This window comes from Phyllobates terribilis, unplaced genomic scaffold, assembly GCF_046119375.1.
Source record: "Phyllobates terribilis strain yellow unplaced genomic scaffold, ASM4611937v1 Scaffold_3__8_contigs__length_932513732, whole genome shotgun sequence".
Taxonomy (NCBI): domain Eukaryota; kingdom Metazoa; phylum Chordata; class Amphibia; order Anura; family Dendrobatidae; genus Phyllobates; species Phyllobates terribilis.
In genome coordinates this window covers 54,792,927-54,820,082 of record NW_027362763.1, presented here as the reverse complement: position 1 = coordinate 54,820,082, position 27,156 = coordinate 54,792,927, and the positions used below count along the sequence as shown (strand labels likewise).

General features: G+C 41.3%; 1 protein-coding gene across 3 annotated transcripts in view; it reads right to left on the bottom strand.

Annotated features, from left to right (window-relative positions):
• Positions 1–19,946, bottom strand: part of MSRA (methionine sulfoxide reductase A) — a 331,431-nt gene extending 311,485 nt beyond the window's left edge. Inside the window, exons 1-2 of one of the 3 annotated variants that reach the window (XM_073673879.1) lie at positions 19,793–19,946; positions 4,864–5,054 (exon numbers count right to left, since the gene is read on the bottom strand). In XM_073673879.1, the coding sequence (XP_073529980.1) occupies positions 4,864–5,011 (148 nt within the window). In that variant the 5' untranslated portion in view covers positions 5,012–5,054; positions 19,793–19,946. Of the gene's footprint in view, positions 1–1,621; positions 1,790–1,902; positions 2,031–4,863; positions 5,055–19,792 lie in introns of those variants that run through there. The other 2 variants (XM_073673883.1, XM_073673880.1) reach the window with 2 other exon arrangements.
• Positions 19,947–27,156: the final 7,210 nt, after the last annotated feature.

The window sequence follows — 27,156 nt, the reverse complement described above, 5'->3', positions numbered from 1 at the left end:
GGCCGCTCCTAACATTTCTGCCATCTCTCTGACAGATTTCTTCTTTTTTTTCAGCCTAATGGTGGTCAGTTTCTCTCCCATTAAGATCTCTTTTCAACGCATGTTGTGGGTTCACAGCACCAGCTTCCAAATGCAAATGCTACCCCTGGAATCAGCTCCAGACCTTTTACCTGCTTAATTGATGATGGATTAACGAGGGAAATGCCCATGCAGGTCATTGTAGAGGTTTTGAGATAATAGTCCAATTATTTTTGATCCTTTTAAAAAAGAAGCAGTTACATATTAAAGAGCTGTAATTCCTAAACCCTTACTCCAATTAGGATAAGAATCCCCTTAAATTAAAGCAGAGAGTCAGCACTTCAAGCCCAGATTGTTTATATAACTGGATCTTGAATATGTTTTGGTGAACAGCTAAAATGCCCAAACTGTCCAAATATTTCTGGACCTAACTGTATGTCAGGTGCCTGCGTATGGAGTGGGCTCAGGAGCTGAAACTGCACCACATCAGGCACATGTCAACTCTGCTACAAAGCTGCAATCAGCCCAACAGCGGCATTTAGGCACACGGTTTTGGGGACGAATCGTTCCAGCTGGGATCCTATGGCATCCAAGGAGAGTCTGAAGACCATCAATCCTGCCATGTTGATACTCCTATGAAGCCAAGCCACAGGCTGAGCTTCATAGGAGACCGCAATTTTCACTTTATACTGAAAAACGTTAGAACAAGGGATGAAATTATCACAGGGTCAAGTCCCTTAAAGGGGCCTAAAAGAAAGGCAAAAATAAGTTTTTAAAAATATATAAAAAAAAATCTGAATCACCCCATTATCCCCCTTTAAAAATAAAAAAATTACAAAAAAATATTTGTAACAGATGTTTCCATAAAAGTCCCATTGGTAAAAATATAAAAAAAATTAATCAAACTGTACAATAAAATCAAAGAAGAAAAAAAAAAAGAATCAAAACACCAGAATTGTGGTTTTGGGATCTTGGCATTTTTTTTTTTTTTTTTTTCACCATTTTCCTGCACTTGAATTTTTTTTTCTCACTTTCCAGTACAATTATATGACAATGTGAATGGTGTCAGGCAAAACTGCAGCTCGTCCCACAAAAACACAATCCCTCATATAGATATGACTGCAAGAAAAAAAATAAAAAATAAATAAAAAAATGTAAAAGCGCCAAAAATCACATTAATGAATTTGGCGCATCTAAGCTCCAGTAGACACAAAAACAAAAAAGACTAAAAAAAAAAAAGACATTCTTTATGAACTTCCCGCTCCGCTGTGATGTTTGGGAAGGTCTTACTGTCAATTGCCACTTCTTTATCCCCCTGGAAGAGCTATTAGCTGCAGGAAAGTTGCAAAGCAAGTAACAGGTTGATTATATATATCAAAGGGCAGCCATAGAATCCACTGGATACAGTTTTAAATTTTCAAGCACTGCCTCCACAGGGCAAATGGAGTATTACAGTTCTGGGTCCTCCAGAGCCTTTTACACTGTAGGTAGCCACTATCCAACCAAACTAATTGTTTTTCCTAGATCAGATGATCCTTTTAATAGCGCCCATTCCCCAAATATATTCAGCAAGTTAACTGGTAACCACATGCTCTATACTCACCGCAAATAGGGAATGCAAAGCACAGAAGAAAGCAGAAGGGCACCATGGTTTACTGCGACAAGGTCACGCATCCACTTAAGATCATATTTATAGAGAAAGTCCAGTAAGTAGAGTACAATGATTGACGTCAGCAATAAAGTTATGACCCAGCCCAGATACGGATCCGGGTCCAGGTCTATATATACATATATAGATTCTGCCCCAACCACAGACTAAGTATATAATTATAGGAGAAGATCTGCGGAACAGAACAAGAATTAAAAGAAAAAAGTATTCATTACCTGACAAAGGTCACAGAAACTAGGAATGATTGATCAGAGCAAGGTCGGAGCTCCAGCCAGCTACCTCCATCCTATTATCCCTGACCTTTCTCATATCTATTCTTCCGTGTGTGTTTTGGACTTGTTTTATGAGTCACTGTTCCCCGCAGGTGGGAGAACAAAACTGGAGGACGGTGGAACAAAAAGAGAAGGAAAAAAAACTACTTCAAACTTCTGTAATGTATTGTAGGAAACCACAGGGGGCGGAACACAGAGCTAAGAAAAGAAAACACTGTTCTAACTTATGTGCAGAATGCAAACAGAGGCCCAATGATCAAAAGCGGAGAAAGCAGAAGCCCGAACAAGGGCGGAACAATGACCCAGCGACCAGAGGATGAACACCAGCGCTACCATTCTCTGTAATCAGTATTTCATGTCCCGTAAGAAGCAATGTGATCGGAACAACTCTAAAAACACAATTTATAGATGTCACTCGCTCATATACTTGTACACAATGGGCAGTAAGAAGTTATATCCTTGTACATAGGAGCAGTATTATAGTAGTTATATTCTTGTACATAGGGGGCAGTATTATAGTAGTTATATTCTTGTACATAGGGGGCAGTATTATAGTAGTTATATTCTTGTACATAGGAGCAGTATTATAGTAGTTATATTCTTGTACATAGGGGGCAGTATTATAGCAGTTATATTCTTGTACATAGGGGGCAGTATTATAGTGGTTATATTCTTGTACATAGGGGGCAGTATTACAGAAGCTATATTCTTCAAACAGTAAGCACAACATGCCCCAATTATTATATATCCTTCATAATTCACCGGTCTGGATCCCCATGAGAATATTTTTATAAATTTCAAGCACTATTTCGGGAATTGATCTGGAAAAAAAGGGTGGCCAGAATCAGCTTGGATACACTTCAAAGGCCCAAAGATCAGGGAGGATGGGGGGGACTAGCTGCACCTAATCCATGGATATATTTTCTAGCCTCTCAGACTCAACAAGTCTAGTTAATTCAGGGGAACCTAGATAAACTGATACGTCTACTCACACAAAATTTGCCAATTACCTCCTTTCTAGAAACGGGAATATCGGGGTGGGATTCTAGGAGGCATCTTCCGACCCTAGCACTTATGGGGAAAACGTGGCAGAAAATCAAACTGTTGTTGGGAATAGAGAGTTTTACCCTGTTTACCCCGTTGTGGCATAATGCGGGCCTTCCAGAGATCCATAAATTGAAAGGATTCGGAATATGGGAAAAATTGGGAATAACTAATGTGGCGCAATATATACGTTTCATGGTTATCATATTATGTTCACTTTACATATCAATTGAGTTTGAAATGTTGTGGTCTCTCAGGTTCTACTTAACTAATCACTGACTATTAGATATTATGCTCTGTATCCATGGATCAATTGATCAATGCTTTAACAGTTAGATCAGCTATATGATCATATGCGGTCTGTAATTAAATGTGTCTTTGCCATATGGTTTTTGGGGGTGTAATGGGCGGGTTTTGAAGGGCATTGCCAGTTGGGTGATGCCTCAATGTTGTTTATGTGTAAATGTTAAAAAAGTCTTTTAATAAAAAGTATCTGATTTAAAAAAAAAACAGTAAGCTCAACAGAAACGCATCAATATAGAACAACCCAAAAATGTTGTCAGCAGAAGACAATTCTAAGGATATTCTTCATCGGCCTCCTGAGGCTCGACATTTTTTTTAGAAATATTGGTGCAGAAATTGTTGGGAAACCATACGAGGTCAGTAGGAGGAGGGTGTCTGCCGATGAATCCAGGTATATCTGATGGGTTGTATAAAAGGCACAAGCTGTAATAAGACTTACAGAGGTTTTGGAACATTAAAGAAATATTCCCATCCCAATATGTAGCAGGTTTACTAATATTAGCAAATATAGACAAAAAGTTCTTCTGATTAGCTATGTCCCTTACCCTATGTGCAGGGCATTGCAGTATCTTAGGTATCCACAGTTACGACCACTCATATAGTAACAGTTAGCTGTTCGTGGTCGTAACCGTGGATACCTAAGCTACTGCAATGCCCTGCACATGGGGAAAGTGACATAGCTAATCAGAGGAACTATACTACATTTCTAATTGGACGTATTTGCTAATATTATTACACTTACTACACATTGAGATAGGATCTTGGAGATGGGAATACCGCTTTAAAATAAAAAATTTTTGTTCTTTCACGTTGAAATCCGATACACCTGCAAAGGTTATTGATAAAAAATGAGAAAGTATGACTTGGCCAATGGCCACTGGTAAATGTGAAGACACAATCCAAGAATAACTGTGAGTAGAAGTAAAACTAACCTTGTAACAGTAAACATGGACGCTTTACAGAAAAGGTCAAAACCAGCTTACTAGTTAGTTATTGCTGTCAGGGTGGGGTGGGGGGTGAGGGGACTCGCATCTATTACACTTTTATGCTATAATCTATAGATTTGTCAAAATTGTACAATATAGGAATACCCCTTTAAGCTGACACTTCCTACTTTCAGTACTTTGCTGTACAGACTGAGACAGAAAGAGCAGAGTCATTACATTATCGATACAAGTTGAGAGTTTAAAGGGAGTCTGTCAGCACAAAGTGACTGTTCAAACCAAGCACAAGTACTCGGTGCACCCTTGGTGTGGCCAAACAGTTTATTGTAACTTCCTACACACTTGATTTCCCTCCATCTCCACACTTCTCTATCTCTATAAAGCCTCAAAATAGAGGGTGGCACAGAGATAAAAGAAAAACAAGTAGATGGCAAGATGAACCGTTTGGCCACACCAAGGGTGCACCGAGTGCCTTTGCTTGGTATGAAAAAAAGTCATGTTTTTTTTAATGAAAGGCAATAGTATAATTGATTTCAGGTATTAATACGTGCTTTTAAGAAAAAGATAGACAGCGCCTTTAATTCTCAAAACTAAAATTATACTCATGACCTACCGGAAACTTGCATCTTCTCGGACCCGCCAGTCAAAGCTTCATCCTGGCTGGGTAACTGGGTTTTAGAAGTCATGTCTCCCATGAATGTACGACTGAACAGCTGGAATAGAAATACCCGGGAGGTGAGGAGACGAGGCGAGGTCAGCATGGGCTTCTGGAGGATCGAGGGGATTCACAAACCCAATGGTGATCTGTAGGGGATTAAACATCACTGCGGTAAGGAAGCAAAACTTATGGAATGCTTATAATTACAAAACACACTAAGATTTTATACTTTTATTGACCAATACATGAAGTTTTTGTAAAGCCTCTGTCATACTCCTGGGTTCCAACCCTTGAGCCTATGTTTTGTGGTCGGCCTCTCTTTCCGCTGAGCCACAGCAGACACCTTTTCTCCGGATGTTTAGTTTCTGTTATTCTGGCTGCAGTCTGTTTAGCATTGCACAAGTGTTTACATTTCTCTGCCCTATCACCTTTCGGGTGCGGCTTAAGAGTCTGTCCTCCTGCTGGCATTTCCTGGTGGTGATAGTTTCTTGTGGATGTTCAGCCATTCTGCTATAGTTTAAAGCTATGAAATTCCAACTAGAGTTTATCTTCTCGTTGTTTCTGTTCTTTACTTTGTACCTTCCTTCTGTTTCTTTTTAGGAAGTAGGCAGCATATAATCTAACAGTTCGTGCTTTATACTTTATTTTGTATTTCGTGGTTTTCTTTACTCACTCTGGGATCTTTCCTTTTTCAGCACACTTTCCCTTTTGTGGGTAATTCACACTCTGCTCTGCCCTCCGGTTCTTTAGGAGGAACGCGGACCGACTTTCAGGCAGCATAGCTCCGAGTTGTCATCATCTAGTCTGTGGTTAGGACTATCTCAGCTCAAGCAGGAACCACTAGGGACTGCGGGGTCAGGATCTCTAGTCTGTACAGGAACCGGCAGGGTCAGTCGGAGTTTTTAGTTTGTTACATATGTTCCCGAGTGAGTTGCTACTCATTCAACAGCCTCAATATTCCCGGCAGAGCTGCCCCTTATTTCTTTTACCCTTCATCCCGGCAGATGGATATCGCCTTCTGGACTAAATCCTGACTGACGGCCGCCCGTTCTTGTCTCATCAAAGCTCAGAGTTTATCAGAATTTCTGGGTTTTGTTTGTCACTTTTTGAGGACTGACCACAGGTTCTCAATCAGAGGAGATCTGGGGAGTGTTCTGGACCCAAAATGTCAATGTTTTATTCATCGTGCGACTTAGTTATCACTTTCAGTGCTCAGAGACACGGCCGAGCTGAGGAGGCTGAACCCGACCACCACTGAGCAAGACACAGAAGTACAAGGTGTTCAGTGCTCAGAGACATGGCTGAGGTGAGGAGACTGAGCCCAACCACCACTGAGCAAGACACAGAAGTACAAGATGATCAGAGACACGGCCGAGGTGAGGAGGCCGAGCCTGACCCACCACTGAGCAAGACACAGAAGTACAAGGTGTTCAGTGCTCAGAGACACGGCCGAGCTGAGGAGGCTGAACCCGACCACCACTGAGCAAGACACAGAAGTACAAGGTGTTCAGTGCTCAGAGACACGGCCGAAATGAGGAGGCTGAGCCCGACCACCACTGAGCAAGACACAGAAGTACAAGGTGTTCAGTGCTCAGAGACACAGCCGAGGTGAGGAGGCTGAGCCCCACCACCACTGAGCAAGACACAGAAGTACAAGGTGTTCAGTGCTCAGAGACATGGCTGAGGTGAGGAGGCAGAGCCCGACCACCACTGAGCAAGACACAGAAGTACAAGGTGTTCAGTGCTCAGATACGGCCGAGGTGAGGAGGCGGAGACCGACCACTACTGAGCAAGACACAGAAGTACAAGGTGTTCAGTGCTCAGATACGGCCGAGGTGAGGAGGCTGAGCCCGACCACCACTGAACAAGACACAGAAGTACAAGGTGTTCAGTGCTCAGATACGGCCGAGGTGAGGAGGCTGAGCTCGACCACCACTGAGAAAGACACAGAAGTGGTAACGTCAGGACCGGGCCAAGAAATATCTGATACAAATTATTTCCAGGTTTTATGGACTAATAAGATGATAGCGACTCTGGGCGGAGCAGGTGAATGGGCCGGGGCTGGATCAGTACCGGGCACAGACCTCCATTATCACTCTGACACCAGTGAGGTGGAGGTGCGCACTGCTATGGGGGGAGGATTATTACAGAGGAGCTTGTTGGACCTTTTTCAGGTTGTCGATGGATCAAAATCACCCACGAACCTCCTGCCGGTGATTAGAAGACACTTTCTTCCAGCAGTGGAGCAGGAACAAGTCTGCGTCTCTCCAGAAAGCCAGGATTGTTCGGCAGGACAAGGCTCAATCGCAGCATCCATGTCTCCATGACTCGGGGCCAGGAAAGGCCTTAAAGATGTAGAATAATGATCCAGCCCCATCCTCACTGGACCTAAACCTTAGTGAGCGCTTGTGGCCCTTCTCAGGCTAAGTTCACATGATGCGTTTTCGCGGCGGTTTTCCCACCGCGGAAACGCTTGTTAATAGATCTGCCTGGTATAGCAATGGTAATCCGGATGTGCTGTGCACATGATGAGGAAATTTCCGCTCTGGATTCGCATTGCGGTAAAATCCGCAGCATGACCATTGTTTGGACGTTTCCGCCGCTAATTCGCGCCCATTGACTTGCATTGAATCGCAGCAAACCCGCATGTATAATATCTATATATGCGGATATGCTGTGTTTCAATGAGAGTCAATGGAAACGCAGTGCGGGTGGTACCCGGGTAGGGAGAGGAGGCTACTACTCCTCTTATCCGACTACTGCTCCCGCTGATAACAGCGAGAGCGGCGTGGATGGGAGGAGCAGTAGTCTGCTCTGCCCAGCTCGCGGTCAAAAAAAAAAGAAAAAAAAAAAGCAAAATTAAAAAAATAAACCTTATACTCACCTGTTCGGCGGCCCCCGGTGTCCTCCTGGTCCCCGGCGATACTGTCTCCCCGGTGGCCAGCGGTACACTGCAGGGAGCAGGCTCGCTCCCCGCAGTGTACCGAGCTGCCAGGACCTGCGCTGACGTCAGCGATCAGCTGATGGTCATGTGACCGATCAGTTGATGCTCACCTGATCATGGGAACATTCGCAAGAATGTTCCCAGGGTCGTAAACTCACCGGGGCTGATCAGCTGATGAACCCCAGTGACCTCCTGCAGCAATGTATACTGACAGGGGGTGATTTTACACCCCTGTCAGTACACAGTGCTGTCTTCTACAGCAGTGACATCAGTGATGGCTGATGTCACTGCTGTAGAAGTGACCCGGATCGTCGTGGGACAATCGTTGGCGGTACGTGGATTGCGTCGTTGACAACGGACTGGTGAGGAGTATTGTTGTTTGTCATTTTACGTTTTTTTCAGAAGATCGATGGCTTCGCGGACGGAGTGAAATAAAAAAAATTGTTTTACCGTGTGTGTTTTTTATAGCATTAAAATACTTTACTCTGGCAGTGTATTTATTGAAAAAGCGGCGACCTTTTTACTACGCGGTTAGTAATGGGGGCATCTTATTGCTTTGTATTGGCGGCTGACGTGAACCCCAACCCCATTACCCCACTCGCCATCGATACAGGGCAGTGGGAAAAGCGAGGCTCAGCGCCAGATTTGGCACATCTTATAAATGCGCCATTTCTGGGACTGCTGAGGGGTGATATTAATAGCCGAGGAGGTTGCTAGTATCGATGGCCCCTTCCCTGGCTATTAATATCAGCCCGCAGCTGTCTAGTTTAGCCTAGGCTGGTTCAATTTTATAGGGGGACCCCACGTCAATTTTTTTCTGGGGTCTAGCCAGTAAAGGCTTAACAAACAGCTGTGGGCTGATATTAATAGCCAGGGAACATTGTTGGCTAATGGCCCCTTCCTGGCTACTAATATCAGCACCCAGCGGTCGGCTTTCCCTCTGATGGTTATAAAAATGACATGGGAGCCCATGCCAATTTTTTTCCTTTTTTTAAGGCTCTGTGCCCACGATCCGGACGTAGCAGCGCTTTGGGCGCATATTTTTTGTTGCGTCCAAAACATTGCATTCTATTGACATGTTCATTTACCGCATTCTATAATTTCCAGTGGGTAAATTTCTGTTGCGGAGACTAGCGACTCCGCAAGAGAATTTGACATGCTGAGGTCCTGAAAGACACGCCGCATGTCAGTGTCCACGGGTGATCTGCAGCCTCTGATGCACGCATAGCGGACATGGGGTTCTAGAGATCCCATCCACTATGCTGTAACATCTGCACACAGCAGGTTTGACGCTGTATAAACACACAGCGTCAAACCTGCAGCAGCTCCTGACCGTGGCGACGTACCCAAACTCACCCGCAGCATGTCAAATTCTGTAGTGGACATGCTAGTCTCCGCTGCAGATTTTGACCGATTGAAGTGCCATTATATGCCGTGGATTCACATGTGCCGACAACAAAAGTGCGGTATTAGAACACCGCGTTTTTGACGCAACAAAAATGCGCTGCATCCAAAGTGCTGCTGAGTGCAGATGGGGGGGAAGTAGCAGCTAATACCAGCTGTGAGATGTTATTTAATGGCCGGGGACCATGTTAGCAAATGGCACCTTCCCAGGCTAAAAATACCAGCTCACAGCAGCCGTATAAATTACATGAATAGAAATGCGAATGGGACTAGCTGACACCCAGCTCTTTTGTTTGGTGATGACAAGGTGGCAATCAGACCTTTTCATGACCAAAACTAATTAAAGTAAAGTAAAGAGTTAAATAAACACACAGACACAGAGCAAACACTTTATTTGAAATACAACAGACACATTCTTTAATCATTTAAATTAACCAACATACTCACCCCAGATCTGAAGGTAATCCAAGGGTTTAAGAAATGTCCCACCAAATAAATAAAGTTATCTCCAAAAAGCATTCATTGATGTACAAAAACGCATCAAAAAAGCCCAGCGTTTTTCCTGCCAAGGAGATGCAGAAACGCTCAGGAAATTTCTGCTTCAAATCCTGATCGTGCGCACATACCCCCATTGAGATTTGTAGGGGGAGAAACGAGGAGTTAGCGAACCCACTCTAGGGAGCAGATTGGTGCAGACACAGCATGAGGAGTATGATATATGATGAAATCTCCCGTGTGAATCGGTCTCTTCAGCTCCAGTGGAGCGCTCACCAGACCGACATTCACCGGCGCTGGACAGTGACATCGGCAGCGTGATCACCTGCTCGCGCTGCTGAAGTCTCCCTGACCCGGAAGTGCCGGCGTTCAGGGCTCCATTTGTACTCGCATCTGAGAGACCCGAGCACAACTGATTGCTTCACAGAGAACGGCCGACTCCCGCTCCAGGGGTGTGGCAAAATACAGCCGCCGGGGAGACACATCAGACCGCCACATCAGACGACCCCGACGGCTGCGCCCAGGGCAAGTGCCCGGCCTGCCTCCCCCTAGATACGCCCTAGGGGCTCTGGTCTAGGGGCTGTATTTATTTTGGGGCCCGGGGTGTATTTACATTGGGGTCTGGTAAAGACTTGCTTTATATTTTGCAGTCCGGTTTGGGGTCTCTATTAGCTTAGGGTTTTTGGTGTAGGGAAAGCATTTATTTTGGGGTCTGGTGTGGGGTCTGTATTTACTTTGAGGTCTGCTTTGGGTGATGTATTTATTTTGGGGTCTGGTATAGGGTCGATTTATAATTTGCAGTCTGGTTTGAGGTCTATATTAGTTTAGGGGTTTTGGTCTAGGGGCTGTATTTATTTTGGGATCTGCTCTGGGTGATGTATATCTTTTGGGGTCTGATCTGGGTTATATACAGGTGCTTCTCACAAAATTAGAATATCATCAAAAAAGTTAATTTATTTCAGTTCTTCAATACAAAAAGTGAAACTCCTATATTATAGAGTCATTACACACAGAGGGATCTATTATATAGAGTCATTACACACAGAGGGATCTATTATATAGAGTCATTACACACAGAGGGATCTATTAGATCCCTCTGTGTGTAATGACTATATAATAGATCACTCTGTGTGTAATGACTCTATATAATAGATCCCTCTGCGTGTAATGACTCTATATAATAGATCCCTCTGTGTGTAATGACTCTATATATTATATAGAGCCATTACACGCAGAGGGATCTATTATATAGAGCCATTACACACAGAGGGATCTATTATATAGAGCCATTACACACAGAGGGATCTATTATATAGAGTCATTACACACAGAGGGATCTATTATATAGAGTCATTACACACAGAGGGATCTATTATATAGTCATTACACACAGAGGGATCTATTATATAGAGTCATTACACACAGAGGGATCTATTATATAGAGTCATTACACACAGAGGGATCAATTATATAGAGTCATTACACACAGAGGGATCAATTATATAGAGTCATTACACACAGAGGGATCTATTATACAGAGTCATTACACACAGAGGGATCTATTATATAATATAGTCATTACACACAGAGGGATCTATTATATAGAGTCATTACACACAGAGGGATCTATTATATAGAGTCATTACACACAGAGGGATCTAGTATATAGTCATTACACACAGAGGGATCTAGTATATAGAGTCATTAGACACAGAGGGATCTATTATATAGAGTCATTAGACACAGAGGGATCTATTATATAGAGTCATTAGACACAGAGGGATCTATTATATAGAGTCATTAGACACAGAGGGATCTATTATATAGAGTCATTAGACACAGAGGGATCTATTATATAGAGTCATTAGACACAGAGGGATCTATTATATAGAGTCATTACACACAGAGGGATCTATTATATAGAGTCATTACACACAGAGGAATCCATTATATAGAGTCATTACACACAGAGGGATCTGTTATATAGTCATTACACACAGAGGGATCAATTATATAGAGTCATTAGACACAGAGGGATCAATTATATAGAGTCATTAGACACAGAGGGATCAATTATATAGAGTCATTAGACACAGAGTGATCAATTATATAGAGTCATTAGACACAGAGGGATCTATTATATAGAGTCATTAGACACAGAGGGATCTATTATATAGAGTCATTAGACACAGAGGGATCTATTATATAGAGTCATTAGACACAGAGGGATCTATTATATAGAGTCATTAGACACAGAGGGATCTATTATATAGAGTCATTAGACACAGAGGGATCTATTATATAGAGTCATTAGACACAGAGGGATCTATTATATAGAGTCATTAGACACAGAGGGATCTATTATATAGAGTCATTAGACACAGAGGGATCTATTATATAGAGTCATTAGACACAGAGGGATCTATTATATAGAGTCATTAGACACAGAGGGATCTATTATATAGAGTCATTAGACACAGAGGAATCTATTATATAGAGTCATTAGACACAGAGGGATCTATTATATAGAGTCATTAGACACAGAGGGATCTATTATATAGAGTCATTACACACAGAGGGATCTGTTATATAGTCATTACACACAGAGGGATCTATTATATAGAGTCATTAGACACAGAGGGATCTATTATATAGAGTCATTAGACACAGAGGGATCTATTATATAGAGTCATTAGACACAGAGGGATCTATTATATAGAGTCATTAGACACAGAGGGATCTATTATATAGAGTCATTACACACAGAGGGATCTATTATATAGAGTCATTACACACAGAGGAATCCATTATATAGAGTCATTACACACAGAGGGATCTGTTATATAGTCATTACACACAGAGGGATCAATTATATAGAGTCAATACACACAGTGATCTATTATATAGAGTCATTACACACAGAGGGATCTATTATATAGAGTCATTACACACAGAGGGATCTATTATATAGAGTCATTAGACACAGAGGAATCTATTATATAGAGTCATTAGACACAGAGGGATCTATTATATAGAGTCATTACACACAGAGGGATCTGTTATATAGTCATTACACACAGAGGGATCTATTATATAGAGTCATTAGACACAGAGGGATCTATTATATAGAGTCATTAGACACAGAGGGATCTATTATATAGAGTCATTAGACACAGAGGGATCTATTATATAGAGTCATTAGACACAGAGGAATCTATTATATAGAGTCATTACACACAGAGGGATCTACTATATAGAGTCATTACACACAGAGGGATCTATTATATAGAGTCATTACACACAGTGATCTATTATATAGAGTCATTACACACAGTGATCTATTATATAGAGTCATTACACACAGAGGGATCTATTATATAGAGTCATTACACACAGAGGGATCTATTATATAGAGTCATTACACACAGAGGGATCTGTTATATAGTCATTACACACAGAGGGATCTATTATATAGAGTCATTAGACACAGAGGGATCTATTATATAGAGTCATTAGACACAGAGGGATCTATTATATAGAGTCATTAGACACAGAGGGATCTATTATATAGAGTCATTACACACAGAGGGATCTATTATATAGAGTCATTACACACAGAGGAATCCATTATATAGAGTCATTACACACAGAGGGATCTGTTATATAGTCATTACACACAGAGGGATCAATTATATAGAGTCATTAGACACAGAGGGATCAATTATATAGAGTCATTAGACACAGAGGGATCAATTATATAGAGTCATTAGACACAGAGTGATCAATTATATAGAGTCATTAGACACAGAGGGATCTATTATATAGAGTCATTAGACACAGAGGGATCTATTATATAGAGTCATTAGACACAGAGGGATCTATTATATAGAGTCATTAGACACAGAGGGATCTATTATATAGAGTCATTAGACACAGAGGGATCTATTATATAGAGTCATTAGACACAGAGGGATCTATTATATAGAGTCATTAGACACAGAGGGATCTATTATATAGAGTCATTAGACACAGAGGGATCTATTATATAGAGTCATTAGACACAGAGGGATCTATTATATAGAGTCATTAGACACAGAGGGATCTATTATATAGAGTCATTAGACACAGAGGGATCTATTATATAGAGTCATTAGACACAGAGGAATCTATTATATAGAGTCATTAGACACAGAGGGATCTATTATATAGAGTCATTAGACACAGAGGGATCTATTATATAGAGTCATTACACACAGAGGGATCTGTTATATAGTCATTACACACAGAGGGATCTATTATATAGAGTCATTAGACACAGAGGGATCTATTATATAGAGTCATTAGACACAGAGGGATCTATTATATAGAGTCATTAGACACAGAGGGATCTATTATATAGAGTCATTAGACACAGAGGGATCTATTATATAGAGTCATTACACACAGAGGGATCTATTATATAGAGTCATTACACACAGAGGAATCCATTATATAGAGTCATTACACACAGAGGGATCCGTTATATAGTCATTACACACAGAGGGATCAATTATATAGAGTCATTACACACAGTGATCTATTATATAGAGTCATTACACACAGAGGGATCTATTATATAGAGTCATTACACACAGAGGGATCTATTATATAGAGTCATTAGACACAGAGGAATCTATTATATAGAGTCATTAGACACAGAGGGATCTATTATATAGAGTCATTACACACAGAGGGATCTGTTATATAGTCATTACACACAGAGGGATCTATTATATAGAGTCATTACACACAGAGGGATCTATTATATAGAGTCATTAGACACAGAGGGATCTATTATATAGAGTCATTAGACACAGAGGGATCTATTATATAGAGTCATTAGACACAGAGGAATCTATTATATAGAGTCATTACACACAGAGGGATCTACTATATAGAGTCATTACACACAGAGGGATCTATTATATAGAGTCATTACACACAGTGATCTATTATATAGAGTCATTACACACAGTGATCTATTATATAGAGTCATTACACACAGAGGGATCTATTATATAGAGTCATTACACACAGAGGGATCTATTATATAGAGTCATTACACACAGAGGGATCTATTATATAGAGTCATTACACACAGAGGGATCAATTATATAGAGTCATTACACACAGAGGGATCAATTATATAGAGTCACTACACACAGAGGGATCTATTATATAGAGTCACTACACACAGAGGGATCTATTATATAGAGTCACTACACACAGAGGGATCTATTATATAGAGTCATTACACACAGAGGGATCTATTATATAATATAGTCATTACACACAGAGGGATCTATTATATAGAGTCATTAAACACAGAGGTATCTATTATATAGTCATTACACACAGAGGGATCTATTATATAGAGTCATTAGACACAGAGGGATCTATTATATAGAGTCATTAGACACAGAGGGATCTATTATATAGAGTCATTACACACAGAGGAATCTATTATATAGAGTCATTACACACAGAGGAATCTATTATATAGAGTCATTACACACAGAGGGATCTATTATATAGAGTCATTACACACAGAGGGATCAATTATATAGAGTCATTACACACAGAGGGATCAATTATATAGAGTCATTACACACAGAGGGATCTATTATACAGAGTCATTACACACAGAGGGATCTATTATATAATATAGTCATTACACACAGAGGGATCTATTATATAGAGTCATTACACACAGAGGGATCTATTATATAGAGTCATTACACACAGAGGGATCTAGTATATAGTCATTACACACAGAGGGATCTAGTATATAGAGTCATTAGACACAGAGGGATCTATTATATAGAGTCATTAGACACAGAGGGATCTATTATATAGAGTCATTAGACACAGAGGGATCTATTATATAGAGTCATTAGACACAGAGGGATCTATTATATAGAGTCATTAGACACAGAGGGATCTATTATATAGAGTCATTACACACAGAGGGATCTATTATATAGAGTCATTACACACAGAGGAATCCATTATATAGAGTCATTACACACAGAGGGATCTGTTATATAGTCATTACACACAGAGGGATCAATTATATAGAGTCATTAGACACAGAGGGATCAATTATATAGAGTCATTAGACACAGAGTGATCAATTATATAGAGTCATTAGACACAGAGGGATCTATTATATAGAGTCATTAGACACAGAGGGATCTATTATATAGAGTCATTAGACACAGAGGGATCTATTATATAGAGTCATTAGACACAGAGGGATCTATTATATAGAGTCATTAGACACAGAGGGATCTATTATATAGAGTCATTAGACACAGAGGGATCTATTATATAGAGTCATTAGACACAGAGGGATCTATTATATAGAGTCATTAGACACAGAGGGATCTATTATATAGAGTCATTAGACACAGAGGGATCTATTATATAGAGTCATTAGACACAGAGGGATCTATTATATAGAGTCATTAGACACAGAGGGATCTATTATATAGAGTCATTAGACACAGAGGGATCTATTATATAGAGTCATTAGACACAGAGGAATCTATTATATAGAGTCATTAGACACAGAGGGATCTATTATATAGAGTCATTAGACACAGAGGGATCTATTATATAGAGTCATTACACACAGAGGGATCTGTTATATAGTCATTACACACAGAGGGATCTATTATATAGAGTCATTAGACACAGAGGGATCTATTATATAGAGTCATTAGACACAGAGGGATCTATTATATAGAGTCATTAGACACAGAGGGATCTATTATATAGAGTCATTAGACACAGAGGGATCTATTATATAGAGTCATTACACACAGAGGGATCTATTATATAGAGTCATTACACACAGAGGAATCCATTATATAGAGTCATTACACACAGAGGGATCTGTTATATAGTCATTACACACAGAGGGATCAATTATATAGAGTCATTACACACAGTGATCTATTATATAGAGTCATTACACACAGAGGGATCTATTATATAGAGTCATTACACACAGAGGGATCTATTATATAGAGTCATTAGACACAGAGGAATCTATTATATAGAGTCATTAGACACAGAGGAATCTATTATATAGAGTCATTACACACAGAGGGATCTGTTATATAGTCATTACACACAGAGGGATCTATTATATAGAGTCATTAGACACAGAGGGATCTATTATATAGAGTCATTAGACACAGAGGGATCTATTATATAGAGTCATTAGACACAGAGGGATCTATTATATAGAGTCATTAGACACAGAGGAATCTATTATATAGAGTCATTACACACAGAGGGATCTACTATATAGAGTCATTACACACAGAGGGATCTATTATATAGAGTCATTACACACAGTGATCTATTATATAGAGTCATTACACACAGTGATCTATTATATAGAGTCATTACACACAGAGGGATCTATTATATAGAGTCATTACACACAGAGGGATCTATTATATAGAGTCATTACACACAGAGGGATCTATTATATAGAGTCATTACACACAGAGGGATCAATTATATAGAGTCATTACACACAGAGGGATCAATTATATAGAGTCACTACACACAGAGGGATCTATTATATAGAGTCACTACACACAGAGGGATCTATTATATAGAGTCACTACACACAGAGGGATCTATTATATAGAGTCATTACACACAGAGGGATCTATTATATAATATAGTCATTACACACAGAGGGATCTATTATATAGAGTCATTAAACACAGAGGTATCTATTATATAGTCATTACACACAGAGGGATCTATTATATAGAGTCATTACACACAGAGGGATCTATTATATAGAGTCATTAGACACAGAGGGATCTATTATATAGAGTCATTACACACAGAGGAATCTATTATATAGAGTCATTACACACAGAGGAATCTATTATATAGAGTCATTACACACAGAGGGATCTATTATATAGAGTCATTACACACAGAGGGATCAATTATATAGAGTCATTATACACAGAGGGATCTATTATATAGAGTCATTACACACAGAGGGATCTATTATATAGAGTCACTACACACAGAGGGATCTATTATATAGAGTCACTACACACAGAGGGATCTATTATATAGAGTCATTACACACAGAGGGATCTATTATATAATATAGTCATTACACACAGAGGGATCTATTATATAGAGTCATTACACACAGAGGGATCTATTATATAGAGTCATTACACACAGAGGGATCTATTATATAGAGTCATTACACACAGAGAGATCTATTATATAGAGTCATTACACACAGAGGAATCTATTATATAGAGTCATTAGACACAGAGGGATCTACTATATAGAGTCATTACACACAGAGGGATCTGTTATATAGTCATTACACACAGAGGGATCTGTTATATAGTCATTACACACAGAGGGATCTATTATATAGAGTCATTACACACAGAGGGATCTGTTATATAGTCATTACACACAGAGGGATCTATTATATAGAGTCCCTCTGTGTATAATGAATAGATCCCTCTGTGTGTAATGACTCTATATAATAGATCCCTCTGCGTGTAATGACTCTATATAATAGATCCCTCCGTGTGTAATGACTCTATATAATAGATCCCTCTGTGTGTAATGACTCTATATAATAGATCCCTCTGTGTGTAATGACTCTATATAATAGATCCCTCTGTGTGTAATGACTTTATATGATATAGGAGTTTCACTTTTTGTATTGAAGAACTGAAATAAAGTAACTTTTCGATGATATTCTCATTTTGGGAGAAGCACCTGTATATGTACGGCCTAGGGGCTGTATTTATTTTGGGGTCTATATTGAGGAGATCCGCTCAGGGGGCTGTGTTTGTATTGTGGGTCTAGGCTTGGAGGGTCCGGTTCTCTTATATATATCCACGCTGTAATAATCTTTACGTATCCCATCAGTAATCGTGCTCCATAGTAAGAGAAGGACTTGTTCCCAGGGGGGCTATGGATAGGGGATCGTCCTGCTCTGGTGAGGCTTTTTCCCTAATATTTTAGTGGATTATAAGAGATAAGACTGATACAGAAACAAGCAGGATATGGACAGAAAGTATCAGTGTCTTGGTGTACACCCTGTTTGTTTAGGGTACCAGGGCTCTGTACAGGAACACCAGGCTTATTCCATAGTGCTGCGGTTACTACCTGCACCTCTATGTACAGACACATTGATAGAAGATTTAGCTTTTGGATGTTTATTGTGTTGATGATTGCACGGTGTCACTTTTTAGCACTACACTTTATAGGTTTTGCTATATGTGTTCAGGTGAACATTTTAATCTTACTTATTAAAAGTTATTTTGTTAAATATATTCTCTAACAATGCCCCTAATAATCCAGAATTGCTTTTATGGGCAGTAATGGGGGCACGGTAGCCCCCCGGCCAGACGTTAGCACACCCCGGCACGCGGTGATGTCGCCATTATGTGCTCATGTAAGAGGAAGCCGTGTCAAAAGAACCGACGGCTCAGAGTTTCATAATCCTAAACTGTATTATTTCTCACTATTGCCATATAATTCCTTTCATCCGGCATCCGATAATCTGGAAAACAATATAAACTGACACTTTGGTGCAGCACAAACCTCTGATAATCTGTAATCGCACAAAACTGGGTGAGAAGAGCAGGATAATACCGCACCTACACCGCTATAGGGCACATAGTCCAGACTGACCCCCCCCCCCCCCCATATGATTGACAGCAGCGCTTGGCAGCTACCAATCAGTATGTTCTGTGTATTACAGGCTCCTGCTATGTTCTCCACCCTCTTGATTTGGGATTATGTATTAATCTGAGGCCATCTGATAATCCAGAACACCCGTTAATTCGGAAACCATCAGATCCTTTCACTGCACATATAGCAAAGTGTCTAGACATCGAGAGCAGTGACGCCTGTGACTCCCAGACAGGAGCAGACATCAGCCCCACACCATATACATTATATACACAGGGACAGACAGAAACTTACCCCAAACCTGCGCGGAGACCTCACCAAGTTACCTAACAGTGAGGACAGCAGCCACAACAAACTACAACTTCCGGCATGCTGCAGCGACTACAAGTACGACGCCCGGTCGGGAACAAAAGCCTGAACAACGCGTTCTCCTGCTGCACTGACGGAGAACTGCGAAGGGGTCACATGACTGTGAGTGACCAATCACTAGTGACCTCCGCAGCATAGGAATATGTTATCAGTAACACTGGAAGCATTCGTTCTCCGTGTGCCGGGCTTCTCTGCTGGGGTCTGTATTAGGTTAGGGGTCTGGTCTGGGCTCTGTATTAGGTTAGGGGTCTGGTCTGGGCTCTGTATTAGGTTAGGGGTCTGGTCTGGGCTCTGTATTAGGTTAGGGGTCTGGTCTGGGCTCTGTATTAGGTTAGGAATCTGGTCTGGGGTCTGTGTTAGGTTAGGGGTCTGGTCTGGGGTCTGTATTAGGTTAGGGGTCTGGTCCGGGGTTTGTATTAGGTTAAAGGTCTAGTCTGGGGTCGGTATTACGTTAGGGGTCTGGTCTGGCGTCGTTATTAGGTTAGGGGTCTGGTCTGGGGTCTGTGTTAGGTTAGGGGTCTGGTCTGGGGTCTGTGTTAGGCTCGGGGTCTGGTTTGGGGTCTGTGTTAGGTTAGAGGTCTGGTCTGGGGTCGTTATTAGGTTAGGGGTCTGGTCTGGGGTCTGTATTAGGTTAGGGGTCTGGTCTGGGGTCTGTGTTAGGTTAGGGGTCTGGTCTGGGGTCTGTGTTAGGTTAGGGGTCTGGTCTGGGGTCTTTGTTAGGCTCGAGGTCTGGTCTGGGGTCTGTGTTAGGTTAGGGGTCTGGTCTGGGGTCTGTATTAGGTTAGGGGTCTGGTCTGGGGTCTGTATTAGGTTAGAGGTCTGGTCTGGGGTCTGTATTAGGTTAGTGGTCTGGTCTGAGGTCTGTATTAGGTTAGGGGTCTGGTCAGGGCTCTCTATTAGGTTAGGGGTCTGGTCTGGGCTCTGTATTAGGTTAGAGGTCCGGTCTGGGCTCTGTATTAGGTTGGGGGTCTGGTCTGTGGTCTATATTAGGTTAGTGGTCCGGTCTGGGCTCTGTAGTAGGTTAGGGGTCCGGTCTGGGCTCTGTATTAGATTAGGGGTCTGGTCTGGGGTCTGTATTAGATTAGGGGTCTGGTCTGGTCTGGGCTCTGTATTAGGTTAGGGGTCTGGTCTGGGTTCTGTTTTAGGTTGGGGGTCTGTATTATGTTAAGGGTCTGGGGTCTGTATTAGATTAGGGGTCTGGTCAGGGCTCTGTATTAGGTTGGGAGCCTGGTCTGTATTAGGTTAGGGGTCTGGTCTGGGGTATGTATTAGGTTAGGGGTCTGGTCTGGGCTCTGTATTAGGTTAGGAGTCTGGTCTGGGCTCTGTATTAGGTTAGGAGTCTGGTCTGGGCTCTGTATTAGGTTAGGGGTCTGGTCTGGGGTATGTATTAGGTTAGGGGTCTGGTCTGGGGTATGTATTAGGTTAGGGGTCTGGTCTGGGGTCTGTATTAGATTAAGGGTCTGGTCTGGGCTCTGCATTAGGTTAGGGGTCTGGTCTGGGTTCTGTTTTAGGTTGGGGGTCTGGTCTGTATTAGGTTGGGGGTCTGGTCTGGGGTTTGTATTAGGTTAGGGGTCTGTATTAGATTAAGGATCTGGTCAGGGCTCTGTATTAGGTTGGGGGTCTGGTCTGTATTAGGTTAGTGGTCCGGTCTGGGCTCTGTATTAGGTTAGTGGTCTGGTCTGGGCTCTGTATTAGGTTTGGGGTCTGGTCTGGGTTCTGTATTAGGTTGGGGGTCTGGTCTGGGCTCTGTATTAGGTTAGGAGTCTGGTCTGGGGTCTGTATTAGATTAGGGGTCTGGTCTGGGCTCTGTATTAGGTTAGGGGTCTGGTTTGTGGTCTGTATTAGGTTAGGGGTCTGGTCTGGGGTATGTATTAGGTTAGGGGTCTGGTCTGGGGTATGTATTAGGTTAGGTGTCTGGTCTGGGCTCTGTATTAGGTTGGTGGTCTGGTCTGGGCTCTGTATTAGGTTGGTGGTCTGGTCTGGGCTCTGTATTAGGTTGGTGGTCTGGTCTGGGCTCTGTATTAGGTTAGGGGTCTGGTCTGGGCTCTGTATTAGGTTAGGGGTCTGGTCTGGGCTCTGTATTAGGTTAGGGGTCTGGTCTGGGCTCTGTATTAGATTAGGGGTCTGGTCAGGGCTCTGTATTAGGTTGGGGGTCTGGTCTGTGGACTGTATTAGGTTAGTGGTCCGGTCTGGGCTCTGTATTAGGTTGGGGGTCTGGTCTGGGGTCTGTATTAGATTAGGGGTCTGGTCTGGGCTCCGTATTAGGTTAGTGGTCCAGTCTGGGCTCTGTATTAGGTTGGGGGTCTGGTCTGGGGTCTGATATATCTTGGGGTTGTGTTGGGGTCTGCATTCATTCTGCTGTTTGGGATGTAGATGTATTTATCAGGAATGTGGGGCAATATTATATTAGGTCTCTGGTGTGGGGTCTCTATTGGGTAAGGGATCTTGTCTGATTTATTTTGGGATTTGATCTGGGGGTCAATATTTAGGGGTCTGGTCTTCAGTCTAATTTTAGATTTGTTTTTATGGCTGTACACTGAGGCTGAGCCTACATGTAGAGTAATCTCCATACAGCGGCCATTACTGGTGGGGGACTGAGCGATGGGACCCCTAGCATCCACCACAATGGAGGCCTTGCTTCTAGGTGGTGTAAGCGGAGGGGGATCCTTCCATGAGATTGTACCGCTGTCCTCGGCTTACCTTCACCTAATTAATGAATCGTTAGCAGTTTTAATATAATTTCTATAATTATTTTTATATTGTGGGAAAGCAGATTTACACTGTATACATCACCAATTAACACGTATTAATATAAATCGCCTTAATTATCACCCGAGAACATTTTTGGACACTACGGCCCCGAATCATCATTTTTATTTTTAAATCACTTTTCTTTATTTTTGTCTTCGTTAATTTATTTTTTTTTTTACTCCAAATTCTTTGTGGTTCATGAAAATCAGAAAATGCTGTTAATTTTTTTCTTTCTCATCTGTTTTTTTCGCCTTTTTAGAGATTAACAAGTTGTATAGCCAATTAAAATGTTGCAAATCTTGCACCAAAATTTCCGGAGTATATAAAGCTCAGCATTTTGAGCACTGCAGAGAAAAAAGGGATTCTATGAAAACTGCACCAAGCAGCCCAGTAAGTGACACACTTCCATGCCGAGGAAGATTGACAGTCATCTTGTGTTTCTTCCATTTCTAGTAATTGTGCCAACAGTTGTTGCCTTCTCACCAAGCTGCTTGCCTATTGTCCTGTAGCCCATCCCAGCCTTGTGCAGGTCTACAATTTTGTCCCTGGTGTCCTTAGACAGCTCTTTGGTCTTGGCCATGGTGGAGAGGTTGGAGTGTGTTCAGTGTGTGGACAGGTGTCTCTTATTCAGGTAGCGAGTTCAAACAGGTGCAATTAATACAGGTAATGAGTGCAGAGTAGGAGGCTTCTTAAAGAAAAACTAACAGGTCTGTGAGAGAGAATTCTTGCTGGTTGGTCGGTGATCAAATATTTATTTCATGCAATAAAATGCAAATTAATTACGTAAAAATCATACAATGTGAGTTTCTGTTTTTTATTTTTAGATCCTGTCTCTCATAGTTGACATACCCTAAAAATTACAGACCTCTCTTCTTTGTAGGTGGGAAAACTTGCAAAATCAGAAGTGTATGAAATACTTATTTCCCCCACTGTACATAGTACACATTGTCATAGAAAAATATTAAGAATTTCTCCCTCTGAAATCCCTCTCACTCTTCACCCCTCCTCAATATCATTTGTCAAAGGAGCAAGAGCTCGCAATCAAGACAGTTGGCTCTATGCAAATGGCTGTACAAACAAGAGGTGGCAAACTCAATTCTCCAGCCTAATTACCATACAAATCGAGCTCCTGGTAGAAGAGACCGGTGATGAGTAGACACCTGGCTAAAGAAGAAACCGCTCATTAAGGCTCAAAGGAAATCTACCTCACCCCGCACAATAGCCATGACATTCTCATTTGCATGTGTGTTGAATCTGCAGTCTCGCTGGCACCGACATGAAATATGGAATATCGGAAGTTCTATAATTCCAATTGCAATGGGACACATTTTTAGCGGCAAGGTTAGCTAAGGAACAATACGCATATTTTTTCGTATCAAAGACCTCACGGTGAGCTATAACGCATATGTACAAAAATAGCGGACAGCAGCCATGTTATGTCTGGTCTTTAAAGAAAGGTAAATTCACAATAAAAAATATGTTATCACTTGCTAACTTCTGCTATCAACCAGTGAGAAGATATTGCAGAAGTTAGAGATTTAATAAAACCATGAAGGGCGGAGACCAGCCCACGTGAGGTCATCACAGGGGAGTGTGTGGGCAGGGCCCCCCTTTGGCATAAAAGATCCAGCTGAAGATGGGTCTATACTCATGCCGGGAGATACATACAGTACAGACCAAAAGTTTGGACACACCTCAGTTAAAGATTCTTCTGTATTTTCATGACTGAAAATTGTACATTCACCCTGAAGGCATCAAAACTATGAATTAACACGTGGAATTATATACTTAGCAAAAAAGTGTGAAACAACTGAAAATATGTCTTATATTCTAGGTTCTTCAAAGTAGCCACCTTTTACTTTGATGACTGCTTTGCACACTCTTGGCATTCTCTTGATGAGCTTCAAGAGGTAGTCACCGGAAATGGTCTTCCAACAATCTTGAAGGAGTTCCCAGAGATGCTTAGCACTTGTTGGCCCTTTTGCCTTCACTCTGCGGTCCAGCTCACCCCAAACCATCTCGATTGGGTTCAGGTCTGGTGACTGTGGAGGCCAGGTCATCTGGCGTAGCACCCCATCACTCTCCTTCTTGGTCAAATAGCCCTTACACAGCCTGAAGGTGTGTTTGGGGTCATTGTCCTGTTGAAAAATAATTGATGGTCCAACTAAACGCAAACCGGATGGAACAGCATGCCGCTGCAAGATGCTCTGATAGCCATGCTGGTTCAGTATGCCTTCAATTTTGAATAAATTCCCAACAGTGTCACCAGCAAAGCACCCCCACACCATCACACCTCCTCCTTCATGCTTCACGGTAGGAACCAGGCATGTAGAGGCCATCCGTTCACCTTTTCTGCGTCGCACAAAGACACGGTGGTTGGAACCAAAGATCTCAAATTTGGACTCCTCAGACCAAAGCACAGATTTCCACTGGTCTAATGACCATTCCTTGTGTTCTTTAGCCCAAACAAGTCTCTTCTGCTTGTTGCCTGTCCTTAGCAGTGGTTTCCTAGCAGCTATTTTACCATGAAGTGCTGCTGCACAAAGTCTCCTCTTAACAGTTGTTGTAGAGATGTATCTGCTGCTAGAACTCTGTGTGGCATTGACCTGGTCTCTAATCTGAGCTGCTGTTAACCTGCGATTTCTGTGGCTGGTGACTCGGATAAACTTTTCCTCAGGAGCAGAGGTGACTCTTGGTCTTCCTTTCCTGGGGCGGTCCTCATGTGAGCCAGTTTCTTTGTAGAGCTTGATGGTTTTTGCAACTGCACTTGGAGACACTTTCAAAGTTTTCCCAGTTTTTCGCACTGACTGACCTTCATTTCTTAAAGTAATGATGGGCACTCGTTTTTCTTTACTTAGCTGCTTTTTTCTTGCCATAATACAAATTCTAACAGTCTATTCAGTAGGACTATCAGCTGTGTATCCACCTGACTTCTGCACAACGCAACTGATGGTCCCAACCCCATTTATAAGGCAAGAAATCCCACTTATTAAACCTGACAGGGCACTCCTGTGAAGTGAAAACCATTTCCGGTGACTACCTCTTGAAGCTCATCAAGAGAATGCCAAGAGTGTGCAAAGCAGTCATCAAAGCAAAAGGTGGCTACTTTGAAGAACCTAGAATATAAGACATATTTTCAGTTGTTTCACACTTTTGTGTTAACTATATAATTCCACATGTGTTAATTCATAGTTTTGATGCCTTCAGTGTGAATGTACAATTTTCATAGTCATGAAAATACAGAAAAATCTTTAAATGAGAAGGTGTGTCCAAACTTTTGGTCTGTACTGTATATTTGTGTAAGCAGGGGTCCCGTTCCTTAACGGCCATAATTGGAGTGCTTCCCTCCAACTAAACTGAATCGTCTCTGCAATCAGTCTAGTAAGTTTCCTGTATTAATCCCTTTTATTTTGTGTAACTGTATATGCTGTACTGTCTTGTCCCGCCTTTGTAAAATCTTTTGTATATTTTTTCATAAACACTGCCTCCCTTTGGATTAAATATAAAATTTAATAGTTCTATTTCTTCTGTTTTGTAATCCCCCGAAGCCATATGCTACCAGAAAGCAGGCGTCCAATCGGCCTGTATTTGATTTTATATCTTTTAAAAACTGATTGGTAGTGGCAGCGAATAATCTTAATTGGGTTTCGTGAAGTTGGCAGTGATCGTATGGGGGCGTATACACATATTCCATGCGTTGGAATCCGGAGGTGTGTACACCATACGCTCACTTCTCACTTGCCGATAACTACGTAGTGAGTAATCAGGATCGTGTGTGCGCCAAATCCCTGCAAAATTGGTGGCAGCGGTGGGATACTGTATGATCTCGCCGGTGTCGTTCCTGACACACATCATGCACTCAGACATATATAAAGTATACACAAGAATATACACAATAACATTTTGTGATGCACTTGTTTAGACAACCAGACGATTTTGTTTTTGCTTTGTTCATTCATTTATAGTTGTAACAGCCATAACATTTTCACGCAAGCGTCATTATACGAGGTCCTTTTTTCTGTAAGACATACGTAGGCGTTACATTTGTGATAACTTTTTTTATGTGTTTAATGGAGAAAAAAAATCAATCTCGTGATTTTTTTTTTATACCTTTAACCTTCTACCATAAATAATTTATTCGCATTGTACAGGTTCTTACAATTACAGTGATACCAAATACGTCTGTGTTATGTATTAGTTAGTGACTTTTTTTTGAAAAGTATATTAAAAAATGTGATTATTGTAATTGTTTTTCAGAAATTTTTAGTAGTTTTATAGGGGGGAAAAATGATTTTTACACCTAATATACAGGTATATAGAGATATACAGGTGTATACAGATGTATCTCTGTGTACCAGTACGATATACCAGTATTTTGACCTTTAGGCAGAGAAAATCCTCTATTGAATCCTGTGTCTCACTGCTAAAGTTTCAGTCTACTGTGCTAGAGGTTGTGAGTTTGAGCCCCTGATGAGACCAAGCTTTAAGAAGAGCAAATAATAAATTTACTATACATGAAAGCATCTTCTGATACCCCA